This window comes from Petromyzon marinus, chromosome 38, assembly GCF_048934315.1.
Source record: "Petromyzon marinus isolate PM22_M1 ecotype Great Lakes invasive population chromosome 38, UKy_Petmar_22M1.pri1.0, whole genome shotgun sequence".
In the NCBI taxonomy this organism is placed as follows: domain Eukaryota; kingdom Metazoa; phylum Chordata; class Hyperoartia; order Petromyzontiformes; family Petromyzontidae; genus Petromyzon; species Petromyzon marinus.
Genome location: NC_133704.1, coordinates 10212604 through 10233985, shown reverse-complemented (window position 1 = coordinate 10233985; position 21382 = coordinate 10212604). Strand labels below are relative to the sequence as shown.

The following is a 21382-nucleotide window of genomic DNA, read 5'->3' as shown; positions in this document are numbered from 1 at the left end:
TCGGAAAAAATTGTGAATCTCTAAAACCTGTGAGGATGACGAGGAGTGGGGCATAACATCAAGTGGTTTCATGCTCTCACTCGAAGGCACTGGTGTTATCGCAACCACGTCAGAACATCAATAGGTCGATGCGCGCTTTATAAATTAAAAATTAAAGACAAGCCACAGTGCGATTGTGGCCTTGCAATTCAAACTATGGACCGTATAGTAATCCATTATAGTCTGCACTCCTTCAATGGAAGATTGGAAAAACTACACGAACTTTTTCCTAAATCCCTCTTGTGGCCAGTAGACCTCGACATTGGCATTTAGCTCCTGGACGTACAGTGAGGGAAAAAAGTATTTGATCCCCTGCTGGTTTTGTACGTTTGCCCACTGACAAAGAAATGATCAGTCGAAAATTTTAATGGTAGGTTTATTTGAACAGTGAGAAACAGAATAACAACAAAAAAATCCAGAAAAACGCATGTCAAAAATGTTATAAATTGATTTGCATTTTAATGAGGGAAATAAGTATTTGACCCCTCTGCAAAGCATGACTTAGTACTTGGTGGCAAAACTCTTGTTGGCAATCACAGAGGTCAGACGTTTCTTGTAGTTGGCCACCAGGTTTGCACACATCTCAGGAGGGATTTTGTCCCACTCCTTTTTGCAGATCTTCTCCCAGTCATTAAGGTTTCGAGACTGACGTTTGGCAACTCGAAGCTTCAGCTCCCTCCGCAGATTTTCTATGGGATTAAGGTCTGGAGACTGGCTAGGCCACTCCAGGACCTTAATGTGCCTATTCTTGAGCCACTCCTTTGTTGCCTTGGCCGTGTGTTTTGGGTCATTGTCATGCTGGAATACACATCCACGACCCATTTTCAATGCCCTGGCTGAGGGAAGGAGGTTCTCACCCTAGATTTGACGGTACATGGCCCCATCCATCGTCCCTTTGATGCGGTGAAGTTGTCAAGTCCCCTTAGCAGAAAAACACCCCCAAAGCATAATGTTTCCACCTCCATGTTTGACGGTGGTGATGGTGTTGTTGGGGTCATAGGCAGCATTCCTCCTCCTCCAAACACGGCGAGTTGAGTTGATGCCAAAGAGCTCCATTTTGGTCTCATCTGACCACAACACTTTCACCAAGTTGTCCTCTGAATCATTCAGATGATCACTGGCAAACTTCAGACGGGCATGTGTATGTGCTTTCTTGAGCAGGGGGACCTTGCTGGTGCTGCAGGATTTCAGTCCTTCACGGCGTAGTGTGTTACCAATTGTTTTCATTGGTGACTATGGTCCCAGCTGCCTTGAGATCATTGACAAGATCCTCCTGTGTAGTTCTGGGCTGATTCCTCACCGTTCTCATGATCATTGCAACTCCATGAGGTGAGATCTTGCATGGAGCCCCAGGCCGAGGGAGATTGACAGTTCTTTTGTGTTTCTTCCATTTGCGAATAATCGCACCAACTCTTGTCACCTCACCAAGCTGCTTGGCAATGGTCTTGTAGCCCATTCCAGCCTTGTGTAGGTCTACAATCTTGTCCCTGACATCCTTTGAGAGCTCTTTGGTCTTGGCCATGGTGGAGAGTTTGGAATCTGATTGATTGATTGCTTCTGTGGACAGGTGTCTTTTATACAGGTAACAAGCTGAGATTAGGAGCACTCCCTTTAAGAGTGTGCTCCTAATCTCAGCTCGTTACCTGTATAAAAGACACCTGGGAGCCAGAAATCTTTCTGATTGAGAGGGGGTCAAATACTTATTTCCCTCATTAAAATGCAAATATATTTATAACATTTTTGACTTGCGTTTTTCTGAATTTTTTTGTTGCTATTCTGTCTCTCACTGTTCAAATAAACCTACCATTAAAATTATAGACTGATCATTTCTTTGTCAGTGGGCAAACGTACAAAATCAGCATGGGATCAAATACTTTTTTCCCCTCACTGTATTGCCATGCACAAGAATCGAATAATATGCCCTCGCTCGTATGGAGGAGTGTTTGCATGGTGGTAGGTTTTCCCCAAGTATTCCTCCCATACACAATGCACTGGTGAATGGGGTTGGCCAAATATGGATGGGACTGCCTAGGGGCTGAGTGATTCTTGGCATCTTTATGCCATTTATTACAGTGGCATTTATCTAAGTTCTGTCCCACAGTGAGCGATTACCTACAAACACAGCCGCATTTGTGGCTGGTGAGATGACAATTTTATGTATTATTGCGATTCAGGGTCACGGTTCGATGCAAATATCTATAATATTTATTTTGCAATGGAGTAAATAATAGCTCCTTTAGAAGGGGTATGCATGTTTAAATTATTTCGCACCATACATAGCCAACCGTACTAATTGGGGTGACGTGGGCCCATTGTACACTATATATGCTCACACACAAGGAAAAAAACTTGGATTTTTGCACGCATGATTCGATGTGTGTATTGTGAGCTTAAGAGTCTCCAAGTCGATGCATTGTTCTACCAACAATGAGCAGAGGGGACACTCACTCTGCACCATGCTTGAGAGACTGACTCTACTGCCATATTTCACAGCAGCTGTGCCTTCATCTCAAGCACACTGGTAAAATTACCACACCATGGTTCCTGGTAGATTCTCCAGCCGTCTCAGGAAGGTGGCTGTGAAAGTCTGTATTATTATTCAGATTTAAACAAAACAATTATTTTTTGTAGTTGCGGAGAATATGAGTAACAATAAATAAGCATGCAATACCCATCCACACATCTGTGCCTCCACATAGAATATAAAAGTATCGTTAATACTTAAACCACAAGGCCTTATGGGAGTGCATAATTTCAAGAAACATGACTGTTGATGACACTGTGTTGGAACCGGTTCCATAAAGTTTGCTGGTATCGAACCAATGCTGCGAGAACATATGCACCTCCCAGAAGGCCTTTGTGGTTCATGGGAAGTGTAAACAAATGTATTTTTTTCTCATGAGGGACAGATGAAGGAGATGCATTGCCTGCTTATTTATATTGAGTTATTAAGATTGGCGCTGTGGCCTCTTGAGGGGCTGAGGCTCATGTGTGTTCTTCATAAGCCGTCCCTGCTAATGAGTTTGGGCATCTCAGATGTGTGCGTCATGTTATTTATTTATTTTATCTTAAGTGGTCTGTGTGGACGGTAATGTGAAATGCCTTCGGTTCCCATTTCGCGTGTAATTGGCTTGTACCGAGACACTAACAACTGCTTCCGCGTTCTAACCGGGGAAAAATTAGGATACGTGAATTGTTCTCGTTTGGCAGTAAATGTATGCGCGTACATATTTGTATTGTGCGTATGCGTGTGATGGGTCTGTACGTGTTTCTACGTGCAAGTCTATCCATAGGAAGCTTAGGATGTGTGTTATTCTTATTGTTCCAGCAGCGATGTTGCATTGCGTGAGTTTATAGAAAGATAACGAGCATTACGATCATCAGCAGTCAAGCTGATTTCCAGCTCAATGGAGTGCTGGGCGGTGCTCACGTCCTGTGTTTCTTTTACAGCCTTGAGCCGATGGTGGAAATTCTCACAATAATAATGACGGTAAAGAATCGCACGGATAGTTATTATGTGGTGATGCTGTGTTGGTAGTGGTGTGCAGTACAACGAAAAAAACGCAACACATTTGTCAATGACACTGGCCTTGAATTATGTTTTGGGGCAACGGCCCTTCTTCATAGCACGTATATACGTGCTATGTAGAAGGTCCATAGGCCATAATGTCACCTATTGTATATATTTTGTCTATTCTTTTCAGTTCGTGTTATATGTGAGTGACGTTATATAGGCTAAAAAACTACATCTCACAATGCTGCACAATATTCAGATATTTCTTCCGAATTGACGAGTGCTTTTATGTGTCGGAGGAAACCAGGTATAAAAAAACCCACACGTATGAGTTGGAAACACTAACCCATTGCCCCATACACGGGGATGGGATGAAAGGTTGAAATTAACCTCCCACTGTGGTTTGAACTTGGGAACCGTCTTGATTGTGAGCCCAAGCGGTCTAATCACTGCACCATCTGGCCAAATCGTCCTCAAAGTGGCAGAAGCATCTGTCTCTGGGAAGCTACCAAGTCACAGCATTAATAAGCACAGCTGCCAGGCAAGTCTTGCTACAAATCGAGGCATCACTGCGCCTCTCCCACGGCTTGCTAAATCCTGCTCGCATCAGATAAGGCACTAAGCTGGATTTAGCAAGGACATTACGTGGGTTGTGGCCATACAGCCAACAGGAAGTTACTCTGGGATAGGGGGCTTCGTTAACCACACGTTTCCTTTGGCATTGTATTTCTTTAAATGGCAAATTAAAGGAACATTCCACTTCAGTCATTGTACAGAACTGGCTGCAGTCCTCTCACTACCGCCAGCGGTCATCGCAGATTTCCAGTTTAACCAACCATCATGTTGAGCGCACTGTGAAATAACTTAACCCTTTTCCCATTCCAATGACGTATGTGTACGTCATCGGACTGACGATGTACATATACGTCATCAGTTTTTCTTCTGGAATCGGAAGAAATCGGAAAAAAAACTAAGATAAAATAACTTTTGTCGATACATCTTCAGGTCGGAAGACGTACCGAGGCTCCCACAAGGTAATGCGGTAGGGCGTGTGACACAGTTTGGTTTCAGCTATCATAGAGTGCGGTCGTGTCGCTACAGTTTTCTTCGGCGAGTACAATGTCTTTAAAAGCAACGACGCTGTACCTCCCTATATAAAATTAACACTAACTGCTGATGCGTTCCTAGATCCAGCGGCGAACGGATCCCATACCCTGCATCTTGCAGACGTCTCGGAACGGGAAAGGGTTAATTTGCATTTAGTTGGAGACAAATAACAAGTGTGCCAAGGTTGGGCGTGTGGTGCAATCAGGAACGGCGTTTTGGAAGCCCTCCTCTGGGAAATACCATTCAATAATTTGTTTGAATTTTCACATTATGGCAGCTACACTACAGGCTCAGTAGGGGGCACTCTTCACCTCTGTGCTCAATTGCTCATGTGTCCTCTTTTGCTCAAGCTCAAACAAAAACGGTACACGGTTCAATTTCAATTGATTGCTTTGCTTTGTAGGTGGTCACCGTATTTAAACTGAAACCGAGGTCCTAGTTATCTTGGTTGGCGATTAAAAAAAAAATCCTGTAGCCCTTTTAGATTAGAAGAAGCCTGAGTTATCATAGTGTCACGAATTAAATGTTTTATTGCGGTCCTGTAAAATATCTGGCAGGTTAAATTTTATTTTACACAACTGAGTTTTAATAATAAACATGCTCGTTTTGGGAGTGGGGCTTTCCCCTGTAAAAAAATGCATTCATGTTGGCAAGTGTTTACAGCATGAACCCATTATTTTCAAAATTATGAAAATGTGATAGAATTTTTTCTTTATGCTTACACTGAGCCCATTGGTAATTTCCACACTTCGTCTGTCGCAGCGTTACTTGACACCTCAAGTACAAATTCCAATTTTCATCATGGGCATCTTCGGAGGTAAACCGAGATTGGGCTGAGACAGTAGAACTCGCTGCTTCAAGAATTATCAGACCACAAGGGAAATGTTCAAGCCTTGTCCCACCGGAGTTCCAGAACCCAACATTTTACGGGTCTGTGCCGTCACAGGATAATTAGCCTCCTGAGCCACCCACTGACAATTATGATTTTCTTTAATAAAATGTTAATTGGTATGATACATTTGGTCAACTTTATTAACTTTTTTTCCGTTTAATGCTTCGTACTTTTCGATTACAGTCATTTAATTCATCACGCCTTCACCTGAATGCCTGATTTCATTATACTGCTCAAATTATGCTTTTTTCCTCTTTTCTGTGGCAGAGCACATGTAAAACATTTTTTAAATAAAATAATTATTAAAATGGATGGCCCGAGGCCTGAGTGTGGGCTGGCAGTGTCGAAGCAACGATGCGGGAAATCTGCTCGTTGCAGTGAAAGGGTTTTGTGGTAATAGTCCTGAAATGTGTGGCAGATCACTTACTGTGGGGCGGGATTCGGAGGGGCCCATCACACCTCCGCGTGTACACGTCCACCGAATTAAGAATTCCATTCCGGATGCAACTCGCCGTGTGGGAGACCCCAATATCCTGTGCGTGCATTTGGGGAGCAGTGGCTCAGTGATTAGCACACAGTGTAACAATCACAACCACCTGGGTCCGTCTCCTGCTCCTGCACAATGACAATGATGAGCGCAGTGTCTGAAGCTGCCCTTGGCCTCTAACCATAATCTGACTTGGCTTTAAATGACTACTAGGCATGGTGTGTGAACGTCAGCGCAGGTGCTCGCTCGACAATGCCTTGTTGAAGGAGATGGTTGGTGCTGTTTTGTTTCAAGCACTTCCTTGTGATCTCAGCGACCCCAGGTTTTATTCCAGTGGAAATTAATATCTAAATGTGGCCCATGTCTCTCGCAAGTCGACTGGTATAAATTATGTACCGGATTAGCATCTGCACTGTGGAGACAGAGGTACTTGTACGTGCACAGGGCTTGTCACACCACTCTGAGGGTGCTCCACCAGCATTCACCAGATTATCTTGCATATTATTTCTCCATGATTCAAGAGCCGAATGGCTCACAGGACTATACCAAATAAATAAAAACTGAAACTATCTACGACACCATATTCTTATTTCTTTCGGTAAAGTCACGTTGAAGGGAAACAACAAAATAACGTGACTTTACCGAAAGAACTAAGAATATCTACGACACCACTTGCCCCGGCATTCTCGCCAGGCAACAATATAGAACTCTGCCTTTGTGTATGTGTGTTTTAGTTTTCATGTAATATATTGTGTATGTGTGTGTGCGCACACAAATATATTGGGATCTATTACACACCACGATACTGCATATCCATAATTAGGCCATACAGTATGGACATTATTAAACAGAATGTCATATAATGGAGCATATATTGCCTTTATATTATTGGGGGGCAATTTTAGGGGCAAAGGGTTGTCAGTGGTTGTTGCAACTTGAATATTATTTCACCAATTGTGACCAATTTCAACAGGTATGGGGTTTTTACAATTGTGTGTTCTGAGCATTATTCTCCAGGGTATATGCCCCTAAGCCTGCACGCTCGGTTGCGAGTGCTTCAACAATTCCGTTTACTATGTGCAAGTGTGTGTACGTGTGTGAATCCGTATATTCTGAATCCCATTGCACGAAGCGGTGTGGAACGGCGGTTGTTGCTCCATGCTACCATTCCAATCTCCCAGGTGTCATTTCGGGCAGAGCGCACACAAATGCAATTTGATGTTGTTGTTGTTTGAATATCGTCACACCTCCAGGAGGTTTACTCGGCCTAAAATATCGGCGGCATACCCTGCGTGGTGTGATCGTCAGCAGTAACGAGAAAGAGATGGCCACGAGTTATGCGTGTATGTGTGAGTACCGTACTTGTCTACAAAGGCAGCCGGCCGTGGCGTTGGCCACACACCCCCTCGTGTGCCATGCCAGTCTTCATAGGTGCTCGCTATCAGCACTTGCCCCGAAAGTTTGTTTTGGCTATATGGGGGGGGGGGATCTTTGTCATGTTGTACACAGGAGGAGTGGTAGTGCAGTGATAAGCGCACTGCGCTGCGACCCCGGGAGACGCGAGTTCAACAGCCGCTCACGGGCAATAACAAGTGGCGAATATTTGAACCGGTCCTGGGCCTTCCTTGTCTCACTCAGCCTTAATTGAGTACTTGGTGCGTTGTGTAAACAATGGCATTGGGGAGACAAAAGGTGCCCCGGGTGTGGTTTTGGCCACCACCCCCTTGTACACCAAGCCAGCCTTCATTGGTGCTCGCTTAACAGCAATTTCCTCAACAGTCTGGTAAAGGCTATCCCTCTCTTTGTGCACAGCAGCTTATGTTGCGTATGTTTGTGCGTGTGTGCTCCGCGTAGCGTTAGTGTAGTGGTTAGCGCCGCTGCACTACTGACCCGGGCGACCCGAGTTCCATTCCCGCTCACGGTCAACACCAGTGACGTTTATCTGAACCGGTCCTGGGTCTCCCCTAGGTCGACTCAGCCTCGAATGAGTACCTGGTGAGGTGTGGTAAACGTCGCCACGAGGGATACAAAGGCGGCCGGGCGCGGGTGCTGGCCACCCACCCACCCCCTCCGTGTGCCGTGCCGCCCTTCATAGGTACTCCATAACGGCACTTGCCCCAACAGTCCGTTGAGGGTACACGGGATGCCTTTGCTCCGCATAGCCTCGGATGAATATGGGTCAGGCGGCTCGCGGGGGCCATGCATCCGTCATCCCAAGTCACGTTCCTCGCAGTGGAAACCCGGCTAGAGCGCGATGAGGCAGCATTAACGGCGGCACGCATCGGCGTCGTCGAAACGCGGCGGCTGGTGTCCTTCAAATCCCATACACTTGTAATTATTGCAGCCCAGCATGCACCATTGCCTCTCATCCCTCAAGCCAAACAAACCACATATCCAACTTAAAAGGGATTAAGCAACAACAAAAAGCGACGATATCGATGTTTCCTCCCGTAATGTCCTATGCTTAAGGAATAATGAAGCTAAGCAGGCTCCTTCTGCTTGGAAAATACGTATATGTGTTTTATCGCTGTTATTATTGCAACATTACTGACGATGTACTTTGTAGCATTGGAGTAATTTTTTTACAGAGCTCTTGTCAATTCACTGCTGGCTGAAGGTCTCACTGTATTGGCCTTGGGGTTTGTTTGACCATACTTCACCATGCTCGTCAGTGTGGATTGGTGAAGGGTGCGGCGGGGGCGGGAAAGCTCGGGGCCCGTTAAATATCCCTGGCCGCTGTTGTTAATTATAGTCAGGTGTCGAACTTAGGTACCTGGGTTCATAGTATAATGTACTTACCATTGCACCACCAGTAGTACCAAAATAAAAATGCACAGTTGGCAATAGTCCCAGCAGAAGGGGGCATGCTTGATATTTCTTTGCAGATCTTTGCAAAAATTGTTGACCGGAATCATAAAGTTCACGCCATGGAACTGGTCCAGTGGCCAAGGTATTAGTTACCATTTATCCCCCAAGCCAGATCATAATACATGGGGTGACATTGCTAAGCTGCGTGCAGCAGTGCGATCGAAATCGTGCCAGATAAAATATATAGGCACCTTACCCTGCAAACATTTGAAACCAAATTACAATTGATGATAAATGTGATTGGCTGTCAGTATTAAAAGCGTGGCCAGAGATGGGAGTACAACCTATGATGTGCCTTGAGCAGCTGAGGACAATGTATCATTTGTGCAGGTAATCAAAGTCTGGTAAATAGATATGGCAGGGAGGCCCCTGTTGCATCTTCATCTGGAGCTACTCCCTGCCAATGTGATGAAAGTTTCCAGTTCTGAATCTTTGTTTTGAAAATTATTCTCAGAACAAAGCAACAAAAAAATATAATAACAAAAGAACAAAGTGAAAATGTTTGTTCTGCTATGTGGTGACAGAGCGGAAGGAGGTAATTAATTTGGCAGGTACAAAGTGAAGGTGGATGTGTGTTTTTGTGTGTGATGGTCGTTTTTATTTCGTCATCAGGCTCCGTGGTTTAGGAGAGAGACGTGAGCCAGTTTTGAACGGACCTGTCGATGCTCGGCACAGAATCTTGAACGGAGGGAATGTGGGGCGCGACCCCAGGGTCTGCGTTCTGAGAAAATGCCTCGAAAAATCCTACAAATACGGCGTCATGTGTAAATGAAGCTTTTGTTTGCAATCTGGCGCAAATCTTAGACCAACCCATCATTGAAACGTGGCGCTCGCCGCAGTCACGGAAAGCCGAGTGCGCAACGACCAGGTCAAGCAATTTCACCAAATGTCATCGGTTTGCACAAAACTACGTTGCGTTTGTCAAATGAAAACGCGTTCGTTGACCTACCTTTTGTGTTTTTGCTATTGAGTTAGGCTCGCGCCGCGATTCGTCTGCGTTGGGCTGCAACGTGATGCTTGCAAGTATTTATTATTCAGAAGGCAGTGGCTTGATCGTGTTGGTGGCCCAGTTTTGTTGGTGCCAGCGTTATTTTCGGAGATGAAGACAGAATTATAAACGAAGGAGAGGGGGGAGAGTGCGATGGAAAGAGCCGCCTGGTGAGAAACGGCAAGGGAGTGAGGAAGGAGAGGCTGAAGAAGAGGAATAACACCGCACAGTGCACGCTGAATTCTAACACTTTGAACGCACTACACCCTGTGCACTCAGCTACTGCACACACAACACAACACGATGGACCATAGCTACTGGAACCTCTCCCTTTAGGCGGCACATGTTGCACACCATGCCTGCTCCTGCTCACTGCAAACCTCTACTCTTAGTTGTAACTATCAGCAAAACGTCATACGTAACCATTTCAATGTTGGGGGGTTGCCCACCAACACACCGGTGGTGCTGCTGCTGAAGCAGTAATAAATTGGTACGTTTGTTCACGTGACCACTTTATTCATTGACTGTGTCAGGTAGAGGAGGGTCTACGACACACATTTTATTTACGCGATCTGACCCAAACAATCTGTTATGAATCATAATGTTGAGCGCGAAAGCCTGCTACGTGTACCCTTCGCACAGATTGAAGGGTGCAGCATCTGCTTGCGCGCTACACCCCACTTGGCACACTGCGCCGTTTACATGCATGCAGAACAAAGACAAAGATCCCCCGTATAGCCTTAACAGACGGGGCAAGTGCTGTTCGCGAAGACCTATGAAGGCCAGCATGGTACACGAGGGTGTGGGTGGCCAGCACCACGCCCAGCCGCCTGCGTCTCCCTAGTGGTGATGTTTACACACACGAACCAGGTACTCATTTGAGGCTGAGTCTACCTAGGAGAGATCCAGTACCACTTCAGATAATTGCCACTGGTGTTAGTAGCCGTGAGCAGGAATCGAACTCGGGTCACCGGGTTCGTAGTGCAGCGCACGAACCACTACACTACCACTCCCCACCGACACGAATCCGCCCATTGCGTCATGTACATTGCACTTTGAAACTCGCCCTCTGTATTCTGAAGCCTCCCAGTCTCCACGTTAATGAGTGATACCCGAGGCACACAGTGCAAACTAGCTCCACGCCAAATAGCGGCTTGCACAATTGGCCATTCCTACTTGCTGGGACCGCAGCGCAGCGTTTAAAAAAGGTAGACAATTAGTGTTTTTAATTTAAATAGAATCTGCATTCAGCGATGCCTGAAGGTGATCGCGGTGTACACTTCTGTGTTTCTGTTTCACTCGGCAGTGCTGAAGGCACCCGTGTGTGCATTGCCAGATGGGGTGGAGTGGAAGCAGCCGCCCTCCCCCGTGCGTGGTGGTGATGAGAATTCTCGCTCCGCACGGCCACGGCGCCCAGCGTTCATTATCTGCACGAGCACAATTCGCGAGTTGCATATCCACGCATTGTCCTCGCGTTTGACGATGAAAATTAGTTTGGGTCTATCTGCGGCGACGTGCCACCTACAGAGACCACGCGGAGAGCTCTGCCATTCGTCGTGCTCATTCAGAGTCACGTTTCACAAAGGAATTTTAAACAGGCTTTTGTATGGATAAGGAAACGTTATAAATGAGTTAATTTGGCACACTGAAGCGTTAACGGTGGCGTGTCCGCTGAGGGCATTGAAATGGCAGGTTTGACCTCTGCGATTGCCAGGTTATCCGTGACCTGCACTGTTGCCGTTTAACACGACTTGCCTATTGACCAAGGCGACTGCTCCCACCTCGTCCCCTACCCCACCGCAGCCTGTGGATCAGCGTGCCCCCGGCACCTCATCCTTAACCGTAATGACGATGTTATCCATCACATCGGGCCCCTTCCCAAGCAGCCAGATAGTCCGTGCGGGATTAGCCACATGCATACTTCCCGGAGGCTACGGTGCAGTTATTTTGGGGCATAGTTGTGATTTTAGTTTTTAGAGATTTTGTAGCATTTTTTTCCATATATATTTTGCAGAGTGATTATATTTTCTTTGTCTTCCAATCTCTGACTTGCATGCATGTGAGCACCCATTAAGATTCATTTTCTGGATTTCTTGGTGCAGTCCCTCTAGTATCCAGATACCCTCGCGACTACACAGTGATTGCAAAATGCAGTGACACTGGGCTGATTGTCATTCAATTGATGCAATTCGTCTATTCAAATTTTGTAATTCTGTAGTGTGTCATTTAGAAATATATAGAGTTTAGGCCGTTGCAATGGCATGCAGTGGCCTACTCTCGAAAATAATGGCGCAGAGTCTTTGTTATCGACTTCAATAACGTACTGCATGCTTTGGCAGTTACCAGTTAGAAATTACTGATCAGCAGCAGGCCTCGCACCACATACTCTATTGAAACTGGCTCTGTGGCACGTGCCTGTAGGGTAGACGGCCTCTGTGACACTTGTAAATCTTAGCAGATTGCGATAAGGGGCCCCCCGGGGTAGGTACGGCATCGTGATCTTTAAAGTATTCTTAGCAATGAAAGCACCATGACTACCATTGACCAATTTCACACCTATTGGCGGCCATCGCTTATTGACGCCCCTGCTTGAGAGTAGCCATGTGACGGGTTCATCCCCACCGTGATTGGATGAATTGTCGCGACTGGGGGGTGGGGGAGGGCCGTGGTCACATGGGAATTTTTTAAATATCCGACCGATCCTCTTTTTTTTCGTTTTGTTTTGACCGTCTCCTTTATATTGTTTGTCTAATATGTTCTGTCTGCTTCTGTCTTGTTCGCTTCAATAAATAGCCCCGGTGTAACATTTTCTCATCGTTTTCATAACGTTTTGCGTAAAAGCGTATGCAGTTCTTGCACACAATTCCACGCATGTACCATTATTGTGAGGATTTCTTGCTCTTGACGAATATATACGCCCCGACTGACCAGCGCTGAACTTGTGTGTTCGACTGCTCTATAGGGCAGCCATCCCACTCATTATTTGGAGGCCATATTAAAAAAAAATAGCTTTACTCCCACCCAATCGTTGCATTTGAATGAACATACCTACACATAAAATATCCATAAATAAATTGTTTCTGCTCCAGTGGTTATGCACCGTCCGGTTGATGAAATTTAATGCAAAAAAGTGATTTTCATTGAACAGGAAAACCGTCTTGGCCAACAGCAGAAAGATGTACAGGTGACTACAATAATTTAATTTCATGCTAGATTTAGCACTAGTTTAGCCTTTATTTTCATTTTCATACGTTTTATTCACATGGTAAATGGACTTTTTTTTGTAGTACCACATGCATATATATGCTATTATAACTTGAACTGGAACAGCTTTAAATTATAATATTGGTGTGGAATGCTAATCAGCCGTTGGACTAAAACATTGTTTGTATTTATATATGAAGGGAAAGAGTGGAGCGCTGCTTATATTTTATTTTACCCATGATGCTTCACATCAACACATAACGAGTTTGTGTCAGGTTTATTTTTTTTTATCTTATTAAACATGTGAACGCTGTTAGTGCGACACGTAAAATTTTCACTGCATTAATTTTCGGCTAAGAGGTGCCGTTTGAAGTGTTAGAACGGGAATTAATTATTTCCTTGTGACTGTTCATTTCCATAAAGGAAGCACGTGTTCATCGCAGCGAGTCCATACAACACAGAGAGCCTCACATGATCTCAAACGAATGTATCCTCACGCATGTTTACAAATCGACTCTCTCATTCAGCAGGAGTGCAGATAAAATAACTTGCTCTGCCGTAATTAGGGTGATTCCCGTCAATGCAACAAGCCTTTGTCTTTAATGAAAACTAATTTCAAACTTTTTCTTTTTCGCCAATACGGCCTTGTGCTGCCCCATCTACCTGTTAGGCGAGGGGAAAAGGGGAAATCGAACACAGGGATTTGTTTTTGGTGCCAGGATTGCCGACACCACGTTGTCCAGGGGAAGTGTAAAGTACATGGGGTCAATATGCTCACACGGCTGGAGGGAGCTTTTCCACAGCCACTGTATAAATATGGTAATGTAGCCCAAGTCGTGTTCATTATTAGCCCAAGTCATTAGGCTTTGACCTTCACTGCAGTCGCAGGTTCACTGGGATGGATAGCATCACCTGCTGGTATAACACCCTGGCCTGTATGTATGTTGAACTATATGTATGTTGAACTAGACGCCACGGTGACGAAATGTTAATTTGCTGTTCGATCCCGACCCTGACGCCTGTATATTTGGAGTCTGCGTGTCTCTCTCCCTGTAGTCGCGTGGACTTTTCTACAGGTCCTGCGGTTTTTCCTTCCACATTAAAAAAAATGTATTTCGAGTATTTGGCTGCTATACATTTCCACATGATAAGCCACTTCGTTGAGCTATCATTTGTGGCCAGGTCGCTTCTGATAAAGAGCAATATAGCTTACCTGGTAAAATAAAAAATAGTTTTTTTTACAGCTTTTTTCGTACCATACGTCGCCAACCGTGCTAATTGGAGGTGTGCTCCGGTGGTTGCAGGTTCAGCAGCACAGGGTCAGACCTCGTCAGCAGAACCTGCGGTGCCGATGGCCGCCCTCGCCTGTCCGTCACCCTTTCCGACACCACGGACACGGAATCCGACAGCTCCAGCTCGGATGAGGGCAGCTCCGGCTCCAAGTGCACCAAGCGCCGTGTCCCGGGCTGCGGAGCGCTCCTCTTCCAGCCGCTGCTCGCAGACAGCCTTGGCAGCCCGCTCGGGCAGTGGAAGGCTGACCTCACCAACTCCGTGTCGGAGTTCCAGGCCTCGGAGGCGAGCGTGGCCATGGCCGACACCCTGGAGAGCATCTCCGAGGCAGAGGAGGCCGGCACTAGCACCAACGCGAGGGCGCGCGCGCGGGGAGACCAAGGGCCTGCGACTCCTGGAGGTCATGACAGAGCCACAAGTCACGAAGATGGGAAGGCATTGGGGACCTTCGGATGGCACAAAAGTAGAGGAGTCGTGGCAGGGGTGGTATGCCACCGAGACGCCAAAGGTCACGAGGAAGAGAGAAGCAATAAGGGGGTTGGAAGCTCCGAAGACAGCGTAAGCAGCGATGTTGCTCCCAGCATCGAGACAAGAAGAGGAGGCCTGCCGCAGTGTAGTGACAAGGTTAGTGGGGTCATGCTGTCCGAAGGCAGGCAGCACCTGGACTCCGACGCACCGATGCTCCTGGATTCCACGGAGACTTCACCTGAGCTGCAACCTTTAACCTCGCGTAATCGCAGCAGTGGGCGAGGGGCAGCTGCCAGCATCGGTTCTGAAACGGGGGCAGCGGGGGTCTCGCGCCTCGCTCTGCCCGAGCGAGCGCCCGTCTCTCCCGACGCAGACCAAGGCGAGGACCAGGCACACTTTGTGAGTGTGGCGAGCGAGTCTGACTCCAGCCTCCCCTCGCCATCGCCATCGGCGTCGTTGCCGTCATTCTCGTCGTCGTCGCCATCGGAGGTCGAGAGTGGTGGAGGAGCTCGCGGGGAGGAGAGCGCTCGCTCGCGTGAGTTCCCGGCGCAGGCGCCGCGCGGGTTTGTGCGGCTGGCGCTGTACGTGCAGGCCAAGCCCGAGATCACTCTGGTGCTGCTGGCAGAGGATGCGCTGCGGAACGACGGCTCTGCCCAGGATGAACTGGTGGGTGTGCGCCGCAACACACGGGGCCTCGGAATAAACGCAGCCCTGTGAGTAGAGTTCATCCCACACCTGCTGTGCGTGTGTGCGCTATGCCCAGTTCACTTCCAACCTCGCATCGCTCAACGGCCTGGATGTGCATCTGAAGGAGGTGTTCGCACAGACCCCATCAGACAAGCGCAAACACAGTTACAGTTTCCTCTGCTACGACCGCGTTCTCCGCTCGCTGCAAGGTATGTGTGCTGTTTATTCATGTGTGTGCATGTGTCTGTGTGCACTTTGGGAAGCGGTGGTGTCGTGGTTAGCGCACTGCACCGTGGGCCCGATGACCTGGCTTCAATCCCCGGCCATGGCGAACATCAGCGACGAGTGATATGCCAACCAGTCAGTCGTGGGCCTTCCCTAGGCCAATGCAATCATAAAATAAGTTCCTTGTGCAGTGTGTAAATATCATCGTAGTCCTGGCCACACCACCCCATTGTGCACCTTCGTGCTGGCCTTCACAGTTGCTCACTAACAGCACCTGCTGCTCCCCCTCCCCCCCCCCAACATTGACTGTAGGCTATACAGAAGGTCTTTGGGTTCTATTTCTGGACATGAGTAAAAATTCGAGTGTGGTTCAGTCCTACACATCTCTGAGATAAACTCGACAATGAAACGTTTTACCTGGTGTGGGTGGCCAATTGTGTGTGACACTCCTCAATGGCCTTACTTAACCAGGTGCTGCAGCAAGTCTGCAGCAAGCCTACAGTGTTAAATGGTCAGCCTGTCTTTGTATGTTGTGCATGTGTGTGGAGGAGTTCATGGAGAAGCCGTGTTCAGTCGTGGGCTCCGTTACTCTTGTGATCCTAGCAAACCACGTTTCGACTCCTCCCTGTGCAGTTTAATTCCAGTGAATGTGATTCTATCCCCAGATTAGTCGTAAGCGTCAACAGTAAGCAAAAGCCTCAGCATAGCCTTTTGACTTTCACCTTGAAAATGAAGCTATTGCCATCATTGCTGTGGTAAAAACAAGTCACGTGCACTGATGCCCATATTAAACAACAGGGTATCGATTACTCTATTAAAGATAAGTCCCAGTTTACAGCGTTTAAAGAATACAGCACCAGTTACCAGTAATGTTTACAAAACGGGACATTGATTATCGTCAGTGCTCAAGTTAATGAACCGGAAACCGATTGTTGTCACAGCCCAGGTAAAAAAAATGAAGTGCCCATTCCAATTATGATCTTTGTTAAATATTCAGGCTCCCATTGCCATCAATACCCAGTGTCAAAGAATAGACCGCGCTTATAAACCTGGTGCCCCTCTCAACCAGCGATGTATCATTGATCGGTACAAATCAGCCTCGTTGACCCGGGTTCAATTGGTTGTCTCGCACGCGGTGGGAAGAACGGGTGCTTGCCAACTGCACTTGACTCCTGGAGAGTGGGCAGGGATGCTAAGAGTGGGGTCGCAGCCTTTGTGTGCTTGTACCTTTGTCTTTGCTGCTCCCGCATGGGCCTTATAATTGTCATGGATAGTCAACTGGAACGAATGAGCGTTTTGGTACGATGGTTAGTGCATTCTGCTACAGATCTGGCGACGTGAGTTTGATTCCAGGTCATGGTGTGTGATTTATGAATTGGTCCTCGACTCCCCCCCCCATCGTCTCCGCTTCACAAACTTGCACTCACCAGCATGGTGAGGTATGGTCAAACAACCCCCACGGGAGGCCTTGATCCAGCAGTGAATTGACAAAGGGGCTGTGCAAATACAGTACAAACTGCGAAGGAGAATACAGTACAGGACGCTTGCGTTGCGTACAGTCTCCGTCAAGCATGGGGCGATTCTCCTTCAGAAATTTTCTACGATAGTCACGAGAGAGTGCATCGATTGCGTATGACTTACAGATGGACATTTTATTTTACGCAATGGTGAGCCACGAACTTTAAAAGTGGCTGATTAACGTCTTTCTTGCCATGTCTCCATTGTCTGAAACTTTTGCCGTGTTGTTTACACGATGAAGCAGTGTTAATGGCTCGCAGGGTTAGGGCGTTTGATTTGTGCTTTTGGCGCCCCTGCCAGTGCTGTGCCTTGATTGTTTTTTTGTTTCGAGTCATGCCCCAGGGTCATGGCAAACACATATCAGCCAAACATTTGTATTAGCCTAAAATGTTTTTGGAAAATGTTAGGCTCACGGATACTGGTTTTTGTTATAAAATGGTGAATGATGGAGATGTTGCATTGTTTTAATGTATTATTTGTAGCCTGCTTGTGTAAATCAACAGGAGCAGCCTCTGTTGAAGAGCACTGCTTGGATTGGTCTCTGGAGGTGCCTCTGGCTTCTGACTGTGCATGGATGTGACTGGTCCCTGTGGTGTCTTCCCTGCTGCAGGTAGCAAGAGGGTTCTGGCACTGACAACGCCGGATATTCTCCGTGACAGCCACACGCACGGTCAGTGTGAATGAATGAGTGAATGATAGATCCAGGTGACGGCAAAAGAGACCAGATCAGGACCTGCGTAAATGATAGATCCACGTGACGGTAAAATAAACCAGATAAGGACCTGCAACATCGTAGGATGAACGAAATATGAAAGAAATCATAATTATTTGTGAGACTAAAATACCAAGGTTTGAAATTCAACGCGTTAATTGTGCCAGCTCCGTCATGTGTACATGCACTCATAATGACCATGCGTGACTCATCTGTTAACTGTTGTACAGGAAGGAAGTCTGTTCACATTATGTAGCTATCAACACAAGATAATGGCAGCTTCTATTGCTTTAATATGTTCTTATACAGAGCCCTGTACAGGTAACAGCAGCTTAATTCCACCATCGGTATAGTTTATGCTTTTATATATACACACAAACATTTATAGTGTGGGTGTACATTTGTTTAAACACCTTGTCTGTGCAAAAACATGGAATTGCTGTATTTATTCACACATTCACTACATGTGGTAACTCGCAACGCAAATCATGAGTGTCGCCAATATTAATGTAGGGAATTTGTCTTTCTGTGTGTGTGCGTGTGCCCATATTTATACGCACGCATTGTCATGCGCGCACACACTGCGAGTGTATAAATTACAATTTTAAGATAACCAATTGCAGTTCAGAAAGCACAATATATCCAACGCGCGCCTCCTTGAGAAATAAAAAGCGCGAGAAAAAATTGTAACAAAGAAAATAATTGAAAATACGAGCGTCTGGAAATACGAGCGTCTGGAATGAAAGTGTTGGGTAATGAGCGCCGTCCGAAATGAACGGTGTGTGTGCATTGGGGAGAGCATCGTGGTCCCCTTATCCGAGTTGTGGATGTGTTATCACAACCCATCAATGGCTATTGAGCTCCTGTCACTGCGTTCAAGCCAGACTACTTTAATTACACTGTCGCCTTTGCTGGGCGGGAGAACTGTGATGAGCCGTGTGTGTCTGTGTCTGGCTCTTAGTGTCTGCCGTGCTGTCTGTGCACGCGACTTTTTGGGCTACCTGCTGGTGAGCCGATTTGTGATTGCATCAGCTTGTGCACGGTCAGCGGTTTGATTCCCACCCTCACCCGATATATATTTTTAAATTATATTTTTCCGAACGTTATGTGTGAGTGTTAGATAGATGCACATTTTTGTAAGCTGCAGAACATGCTGTTATGGTGGTCTTCATTTGAAAAATGTATGAATAAAAAGTGCCCATTAATTAGTGTTTATGTGTGTGCATGCATATGCACACACACAAACATTTACATACATACACGTAACTTGTGTCTGTGTGTGGTGTGGGTGCACGTGTGCGTAATGACTAGCGCACTTCTTTACGAATCAGGCGGCCCGAGTTAGATTTCTGGCTATGGCTAAGTGGTGATTATCTGAAACGATTCTGGGCATCCCCTAGGTAGACTCAGCCTCAAATGGGTATCTGGTATGATGTGTAAGCATCAGTACTAGGGAGACTAATGTGGCCAGGAATGGTTCTGGCCCCACTGACCCTTCGTTTACCGAGCTAGGTGCTTCTCCCTAACAGCACTTGCCCCAACAGCCTGTGTAGGCTGCACGTGTGTCTTTGTGTTGTGCGTGCACATGCCTTGTGCAGAGCTGTGTGTGGGTATTTGAATTAAATCCCAACAAAACAAGATTCTGAATAATCAACAATAGCTTCTCATTGTGCACACCATTACAGTGCAGTATGCTACATTTTCACATGGAATTTAAACCGTACATTTTTCTGTCTTTGCGCATAATGCAAGACGTTAACATAGTTAAGACAATAGCTCTCACTTAACCGTATATGTGTTATAAATGCCACCATTAAGACAATGGAAGACCAATGTGCCTTACCGTTAAAATATTAATGAACGTCATTACGCATAACAGAATTCCTTAATATCTTCATGCACAAGGTCAGGAGAAAATCCTCAAAGCTGAATATAAATAGTAACATTAAATTATACTTTATTATTCGCGTTGAGATGGTAATATTTCAGCACCGAAATTACATCAGCGGTGCAAAAGAAACGGTAAAGCGTAGTGAAGTTGATTGAAATAATGCAAATTATTCTCAGCTTGCCCCAGATGTTATCATTCATCTTTAGGCCGCTACATCATAAATGCCTTATTTAATCTTCAAATATCGTTATAAGTCGTTTATGGATTTGAAGAGTGAGAGTTGGAATTTGTGAGGTTTCATTCAAGTTAATTTATTAGAAATAAATACATATTTCCGTTGGACAAAACCCTATGTGGATAAATTCATGCAGAGGCCCCGATTATAATAAACAATGGCTGTCATAGCTCGACCAATGAGAAGGTGTCGGTGGAAGGTGTGCATTAGCATTCGGTGCAGGGGAATCATTGGCAGTGGTCGGAGCTTCCCGTTGTTGACTAATAGGATTTGTTAAACATGAAGCGTGTAGGAGCATTTGTTGAAGGTCTAATAAGAGTTTAATTGTCCTGTTGATAGGATGGCATTAAAATGTATTGTGCTTGGACGAGGTGATATTACGATGCAAACACAGAAAATGACCTGTAGCAAGTGACATGCACAACAACAACTTCCGTTTGCCACTAAGTATTGGTGACGTCACTACGGCGCCTGTGCCAGGTCAGGTGCATGCCGAGGCCATGTGAAGTGTTGAAGGCTGACTGGCAGGAAGTCACATGACAGACCCAAGTGTTATGGTTTTACTGACTGAGATGGCTGGCAGATTCACCACCTGTACTCCCCTCTGTGCTAGTGATCCCCCATATAGCCTTGAGCAGACTTGGGGCAAGTGCTGTTTGTGATCATTTATGAAGGCTGGCACAACACACAAAGCGGGTGGGTAACCAGCACCATGCCTGGCCACCTTTGTCTTCTTCGTGGCTATGTTTGCACACTGCACTACGTTCTCATTTGAGGCAGCGTCAACCTAGGGGAGGCCCAGGACTGGCTCAGATATTCATCACTGCCATGAGCGGGAACTCAAAGTGGGGTCACTGGGTTCGTAGTGCAGCACACTGACCACTAAACTGCTGCTCCCCACTGTGCCATACACATGCATACTGACACACACAAAGACAAAGACCACCCATCTAGCCTACATAGACTGTTGAGGACAAGTGCTGTTAGTAAGCACAGGCACACCGACGCACATACAGGGACGCATCGGCACAAGATTCTCTAAAAAGGTGACATGCGCACCCCGAGACACTCAGACGGTTATGCACAGATGCACAAATTGACACACTACTGGGTGTATAATTAGAGGGTGCTATCTACCGGCCCACCAAGGTGACATGGGGGCATCGGTTTTAACAGCCACATTGTTGCCGAGAAGGAGTTGGTTGAATCGCCGTAAGATACAAATAGGTCTAGTGCCTGCCCAGTCATAACAATGCA

The 21382-nt window shown here is 46.4% G+C and overlaps 1 protein-coding gene across 2 annotated transcripts in view; it reads left to right on the top strand.

Annotated features, from left to right (window-relative positions):
• Nucleotides 1-21382, top strand: part of HPS4 (HPS4 biogenesis of lysosomal organelles complex 3 subunit 2) — a 61214-nt gene that overhangs the window by 14353 nt on the left and 25479 nt on the right. For both annotated transcript variants that reach the window (XM_032967636.2, XM_032967635.2), the window contains exons 10-12: nucleotides 14404-15523; nucleotides 15621-15753; nucleotides 17898-17957. In XM_032967636.2, the coding sequence (XP_032823527.2) occupies nucleotides 14404-15523; nucleotides 15621-15753; nucleotides 17898-17957 (1313 nt within the window). The remainder of the gene's footprint in view (nucleotides 1-14403; nucleotides 15524-15620; nucleotides 15754-17897; nucleotides 17958-21382) is intronic.